This window comes from Phragmites australis, chromosome 11 (genome assembly GCF_958298935.1).
Source record: "Phragmites australis chromosome 11, lpPhrAust1.1, whole genome shotgun sequence".
Lineage (NCBI taxonomy): Eukaryota > Viridiplantae > Streptophyta > Magnoliopsida > Poales > Poaceae > Phragmites > Phragmites australis.
Window position 1 is genome coordinate 30,861,734 of NC_084931.1, and position 7,128 is coordinate 30,868,861.

The following is a 7,128-nucleotide window of genomic DNA, read 5'->3' on the forward strand; positions in this document are numbered from 1 at the left end:
TTTTATTTTTTTGAATTTTTAGGGGGTTTTTTGCAACAAAGTCAAACTTTTGGGGGGCTTTTTGCAACAAAACAACTTTTGGGGGGGAAAGTCAAAATCCAAGTGACTTTTGGGGGGGTTTTTGCAGTTTTCCCTAAAATCAATACAATGCTCGTGCACAGTATCCAAATAAAAATACGTTTATCGTCTCAAAACACTGTTCGCCCGTGTCTTTTCTCCTTCACATACTAAGACTATCCCAACCTGATTCTAGTTAGGGTATAGAATCTATTTATGATAGAATTTTTGTTTATTTTAGTATTTTAATAATTTTTTTACAGTTTTTATTTTGTTTATTTCAGTGTTTCAATGATTTTTCTTTACGGTTTGAAAGGATTTTTAAAATTATTTCTTTTAAAACATATCTCTCTATTTTTTTATTAATCTTTTTAATAGAAGCTGTTAGGAATAAAAGAAAATAAAAATAATATAAACGAAAAAAAGAATTAAGAAGAAAACTAAATAAAGAGAATACGGTTAAGAAGGTCTAAGATCCGTGGCTATTCACCTCCTCGGCTTGTCCGCATCGCCGTCGCGGATGGAGCCCAATCCCAATCCCACCCCGACGGTGGTGCTGCACGTCTGCCTCGGCGTGGGCCACCTCATCCCCATGGTGGAGCTCGCCAAGCTGCTCCTCCGCCGCGGCCTCGCCGTCGTCGTCGCCGCCAACCCCGCCGTCTCCTTCCATCACCTCCCGCCCCCGGACTACCCCGCCCCGGACCCCTTCCTCCGGATGCTCGACGCGCTCCGCCTCACCGTGCTCGCCCTTGACGCCTTCCTCTGCTCCCTCCCCTCCCCGGATGGCATTTTAAGAGTTCTTGACGGATTTGAAGCTCCCCGAATGATCAAGCACAGAAGGGGAGGATCATGGTTGTATATTGGAAGGTGACATGTTTAAGGTCAGCGTCAATTCCACCTCTGAACTCTTTCAAGGAGACAGCAGCATGGCTATGATTTGTGAGAGTTTGACAGATTATCTGCTTCGGGATTTAGTATCTGTTTAACAGGGCTTCGGCTCTCAGCTCGCAAATCTTGAGTTTATAGGTTAAAATAAAGTTGTTTAAGTCTATATTTTAGGACTAAAATGAGAACATAAATAGATCATCCGAACATCTTTTGGTGTACTTATAGCTTCATAAATTTCTGTAGCTATCAAACATATCCTTATACTTAGAAACATATGTTGTACCTGTGCTTCCCAGCTGAGGCTAAGGAAAACTGTAAGATTTCCTCAGGAGCTTGTTCTTTCATAAATCACAATATGCTCCTGAACACTGATACAATGATCGGTGAATCGGTTTAGAAAATAAAGAATTGGCAGTCTCAGTGAGCTCTTGCGTTTAGCACGTCAGTGGCTCATTGCTCGATGACTTTACCCAACTAACTGGCCCAATTTTACTCACCCGATTGAGTTTTAGGATTCCCCAACTGGTATACAACACATGCAAAATTTCATTTATTTATGTTGATGACAAAATTTGGGATATTGTCACCTCAAGTAATCGCCAACTTCTATAAATCCTTAGCATCATTTCGGAGTTCATCTGCTGTGCACCTCGATCACTTGCATTCTCCATTTTCAGAGCTGCTCGTCTTCTCCAAATCTCTCAAGAACTCGGCGAACGCCACCTCAGAAGACCCGCCTTCCTTGATAGCCTCCAATGCCTTCTCCCTCGCCACCGCGAGCCTCTCCCTAAGCATCTTCCCCTCCTCAGTCTCCATCACCAGCCTCACCTTCGCGTCCACCTCCTCAGCCTTCACAAACTCCTCGTATCCCTCGAGCGCCACCGCAATCTTCATCTCCTCCACCATGAACACCTTGTTTAGCCCTTGCTCCGCGTACAGCGGCCAGCATATCATCGGAAGCCCGGACATGATCGCCTCGAGCGCGGAGTTCCACCCGCAGTGCGTCACGAATGCGCCGACCGCCTCGTGCTGCACCACCTCTGCCTGTGGCACCCAGTTCTTCACCACCATGCCCCTGTCTCTCGTCCTCTCCAGGAACCCCGCCGGAAGCAGCCGCTCCAAGTCCGGTTCAGGGAACTGACTCTGCTCCTCGGGCGGGCTCCTCGCAGCCCACAGGAACCGGTGCCCGGAGCTCTCTAACCCGCAGGCGATCTCCTGCAATTGCGCGGCCGAGAAGGCGCCCTTGCTGCCGAAGCAGAGGAACACGACGCTCCGCTTGGGCTGTGCGTCCAGCCACGCGAGGCAACCGTGCCTCTCGCCGATGCCGTTATTTCCCTTGTTGCCGTCGTTGACCAGCGGCCCGATGCAGTAGACTCTCGGTGTCGGACGGCCGGGCACGCAGACGCCGTCCTCGAGCGCTATCAGGGCCCTGGGCTCCAACCAGTCGAAGCTGTTCACCAGCACGCCCCTCGCCTCCGGGATTCGCTTGAACTGGTACAGCCGGACCTTGGTCGGGTCGCTCTCCTTGTCCTGCACCGTAAGCGGCATGTCCAGCGCGCGGATCGGCGGCATGCCCGGGAAGCGCACGAGCGCCTTCCCCATCTCCCTGAATGACGGCACGGTGGGGTAGTAGTACGGCATGTTGAGGAACACGGCGAGGTCCCCAGCCGCGGAGGCGAAGAAGAAGTAGGCGGGGACGCCGAGCTCGGTCGCGACGTCGAGCGCGTCGATGCAGAACATGTCGAGCAGGAGCGCGTCGACGGCCGGTAGTGAGCGCAGGAAGTCCCGGAGCGCGGGATTGGCGAGCCGGAGCGTGTCCAGGCTGCACTTCACCGGGTGCGCGCCGAGGTCGGGGCTGGCCGGGGCCGGCAGGAGGCGGAACGCGATGGCAGGGTTGGCGGCGGCGAGGCGCGACACCGCGTCAGCCGACACGGCGTCGGTGTCGGGCGGGTCCACGACGGCGATGACCACGCCCTGGCCGTGGCGCAGGAGGTGCTTGGCCAGCTCCACCATGGGGATCAGGTGCCCCACGCCCAGCGACGGGTAGAGCACGAACGTCTTCTTCCCCATGGATCGAAGCCTCCCTCCGAGCCTTCAATTCCAGCTTCCAGCTGCCCCGGAATGGGACCTGCACAGCGGAAACTGCACGCAATGGATGAGCGCTCTCGGGGTTCTAATTGGAATCGTTTGGGAACCGACAGCTGCGCGCATAAATACTCGGAGAAATTGATGGCGCACCGCTGACGCGAGTGGATCGTACTAGACGCGCCAGTATATTTATATCCCAGTTTCCGACCAGTTTCGCTTAGCCTCTGCTTTCCCGGAAAAGTGGGGCGGGGGGACGCTTTTGTGTTTAGACCTTTCACCCGTCCGAATGGGCGAATGGCCGTAGCCGGCGGCCGACGTCCAAGAAAATCCGCGTGGCTGTTTCGTGTGCGATGACGAAACTAACAGGCCTGTTTCGCCGTGCGCCTCACGTCACTAGTGAGCTGGGTAGCAGTAGCTCAGGGGCGGATCTGTGGTGGACTGGTGGGGCTGGTTGGGCTCAAGGTCCCTCCCTACCTCAATAAATCTTCTCTTCAATCTTTTACAAAGAGAATAGAAGAGGATGTGGTAAGGGAGGAAAATGAAGAAGAAGAGTAACCCGTATTTGCTTCTCTCTTTGTATCGGTCACTGCTGTAGCTTGCACGTGAATCAGAGGTCCCCACATGGTCCCATGCACCTCCTGCAAATGGTCCAATTGAAAGGTTTTAATGACCTGGATTATGAGTGTAACTAGGGGAGGTTATGTAGCTGTCAAGGTAAATGATAATATTAGCCTATATTTCTCAACTTTTAAAGATCTTAGGGGAGGTTTTTTTTAAAAAACAAAATGACAGGAGAGCTACCAATTATATTAAAACTAGTTTAATACTCGTGCATTGCAACAGACGTAATTTTTTTTTCACAAGATAATATTATTAATTAGATGAAGCACCCGCAAAACAACTAAAAGGTGCATGCCAGACTCGTGTAGCTACGACCTAACGGGAGCACAATGATTCACACAACATCACCAATCTCTAACAACTATCCTGGATATAAGCCTATAGCATCCTCAGTCACGGCAACAAGACAATATATTATCAGCAAATCACATATAACAGTACCATACTGATGACATTACAAAATCTGCACCACCTTCAAGTAACCAGCAACAAAGATGATCAACCACGTTGTAACCTCAATCCCTCAGTTGACACAGAACAGGGACATCATCAAGCTACAAGAGGTACCACCAGCCAAGCTAGCTACAATCAGCCATCATTATGGAAAGTAACTTAGCTATAATCATTCACATCTGCTAGGAAAGGAATAACAGAAAGACCAATCACTATACCAATCATTCAGCAAAAATAAGTATTAGCAAGAGGCATCACCAACAATAAATAAACTTTCTCTCAACAGGGAGGGACCAAGTCTAACTATGACCAAATTTATACCAAACATCACCAGGTTCACATATTATTACTTATAGCAAACGTCACCAAGCTTAAATAAGCATACCTCTCCCACATCTATTTTGAGCACGTGCAGCTGGAGCCCACCCAATTGGCACTGTCCTGCACACAATGACACCAAAATTCTTTATATAGACATGAAAACATGCACCACTGAAATAAACTGTAGCAATCACATTCCTTAGAGAGTAAATAAAAAGCATCTGACCAGTACAGTTACATGAGTAAGCCCATAGAAAAAAAGTAGCCTATAAATATAGACCGGTAATTTATTTATTTATTTTTTTAACATGGTGAACCTCGGGAATATTACCATGTCAAAAACAATGCATGAGCCTAGGCTTATTTACATGCATACCTCAACAAAAAACAAAAAAAAGTTGATTGAGCGTGCTTTAATCTGAATAAGAGTACAATGTTAATCCAAACCATGTGGCAATCGCATAAACAGTTTTATTTATACTAAAGGGTTGACCAGTCTATAACTGAACTCTTATGTTTTTAGTTCTGAAGCCACACGTCAATTACAAACCTGTTAGCACCATAGAGGAAGAAAATAGACATGAAACTAAAAAAATCATATGCGGACTATAAAGATCAGGCATAGTTTGCTTATGTCAGGATATTTAAAATGAATTAAGACAATTGCATCAAGTAAGATAGGGAGCCAACAGTCATTTTCAGAAACATGTTAAAGTAGACATATCGATAATCTATAAGCAACATGTTAACACCCAAACTAATTATAAGGAGAGCCAAAAATACTACAGACTGTACAAATATTTATGTGAGGGATAAATTTGGGAAACATGTTACATCCAAAAATATAAAAGAGCGGTGCAGATCAAAATATTGGATGGTGGATTCAAAACAAAGCATTCAAATAGAAGCAGGACTCAGCGCATCTCAGATCTGGAGATGATCACCCAACTGTCCACTAACCTGCAACACATTCAAATAGAATTTTTCTTATATTGTTTCAGGATATTCAGATTCAAAACTAAAAATATTTTGCTTTGCTTATATTATTATGGAGCACAGAGCTACAGCATACAAATATCCTTTTGTTACTACTGCACAATGGGGCAATTAATTTTTAGAAGAGCGGTACTAATGACATTTTCATCTTTGGTTGACCATATGTATTATATGTATGTGAGTATCAGAATTATAGTGCATATGGGTAAGCAGAGTGAGCAGTTATGTAAATATCATTAGCACAAGAAAGTGGACTCCAAATCATGTGTGTGTCTGTGCATTAAAATAGATGTCATGAATATACGGAAAATAATACAAAGAAGAGCATGCTTTACCTAAGATAATCAATTTAATATGTAAATAGTTTATACCATCTTTCCTAATGACTCAAAATGGACACCAGGATTCGAAAAACAGAACCTGAAATTTACTAACTACACTTTTGATCGCAGATTGCTTTGGAAATTCAAGGGTACTTTCATGAAAGTTGTTGTATAGCAATATAATCATTGTTTCTAATGAGCAAACCCGAATATCTTTGTCATATCTTTAATTCTTTATTCTTTTTTCCATGTTTTCAAGAAAATAGTAGTTGATATGGTTAAGTAATAGAGATTTGTTGCTTCACTGAGATTTTTTTCATGATATTCGAGCATGGTGATAGAAATCCTACATAAACTTTGCAAAACAGTTATCGAGCCAAGATGTTCTCTTTGGACTGGTTCTTTTTGTTTCCACAGGGTTCATATGGTTCAAAGACGACCAATGAGCCTGTATGAGGTTACAAGTGCAAAATAATATAGCATCTCAAACCGAATCATTGAAAAGTATGGGTGATCCTGAGTATACAAGAAAGAGATACTTCAAAGAGAGCATGGTCCTGAGTAAGTTCTATAGAATCGGCTGAATAAAAAATACCTGAGAGAACCTCCTTGGCTGACTCCCGATCCTCCCTCTTCCCTCCTCCTCGGCCAAAGACTGATCCTCCCTGTGCCCTCCTCCTCGGTGGTTTATATCAGGATTGTTTAGTGGACCTCCTCGGCAACCTTTGCCATATATACGAAGACCCGTTTTTCGTATGGAGAGATTATTTTGGTAACAAAAGATTATTTTGCCATATATACACATTCCTTTTGTACTCACCTCGGTGGCGGATCCAGCGGAAATCGTGACCTCCCCGACGCGGTGTGGCGGACCCCACCTGAATCTCGCCCAACTGGTCCATACTCGAGATGTGGGGAACCATCCAAATAATATTCTAATTAATCACCAAGAGGATCATTATTCATAATCACAACCTCAATAATTAACCAGAATATCATGCCTTCTAACATTTAGCATCACAACATAGCTTAAGAAAAAGCAAGTAATTAACATTTATATTACAAATCTTTAACATGCAACCATTTCCAACAATTTACAACAAAAGGCAACAACATCTACGCAGCGGAAACATAAACCTATACAACAAAAGAGAGTGGAGCTACATGCCCTTAGGATCCACCCCAAAAGCACGACCTCCGAGAGTAGGATACACTACTCTTGCCCGCCACCTTGAACGGCAAGCACAAAGTAGCCAAACACCGGCTCTTCCTCACCAGCAGCACCTGAAAATGTAGGCATGAGTACGAAGGTACTCGCAAGATTTAAACCATATAGAGCACATATACATAGCTCGACTCCAAGGATTATGCATTAAGCCAT

The 7,128-nt window shown here is 45.3% G+C and overlaps 1 protein-coding gene across 1 annotated transcript; it reads right to left on the reverse strand.

Annotated features, from left to right (window-relative positions):
- Nucleotides 1–780: 780 nt before the first annotated feature.
- Nucleotides 781–3,189, reverse strand: LOC133884704 (anthocyanidin 5,3-O-glucosyltransferase-like). Its single transcript, XM_062324215.1, has 2 exons — nt 1,533–3,189; nt 781–1,035 (listed from the first exon to the last, which is right to left on the reverse strand). The coding sequence occupies exon 1, from the start codon at nt 3,013–3,015 to the stop codon at nt 1,600–1,602; it is 1,416 nt and encodes a 471-aa protein (XP_062180199.1). The 5' UTR covers nt 3,016–3,189; the 3' UTR covers nt 781–1,035; nt 1,533–1,599.
- Between the last annotated feature and the right edge of the window lie 3,939 nt (nt 3,190–7,128).

What these genes read in the sequence shown, in the direction of transcription:
- LOC133884704 (XM_062324215.1), bottom strand. Translation starts at nt 3,015, where the DNA reads ATGGGGAAGAAGACGTTCGTGCTCTACCCGTCGCTGGGCGTGGGGCAC.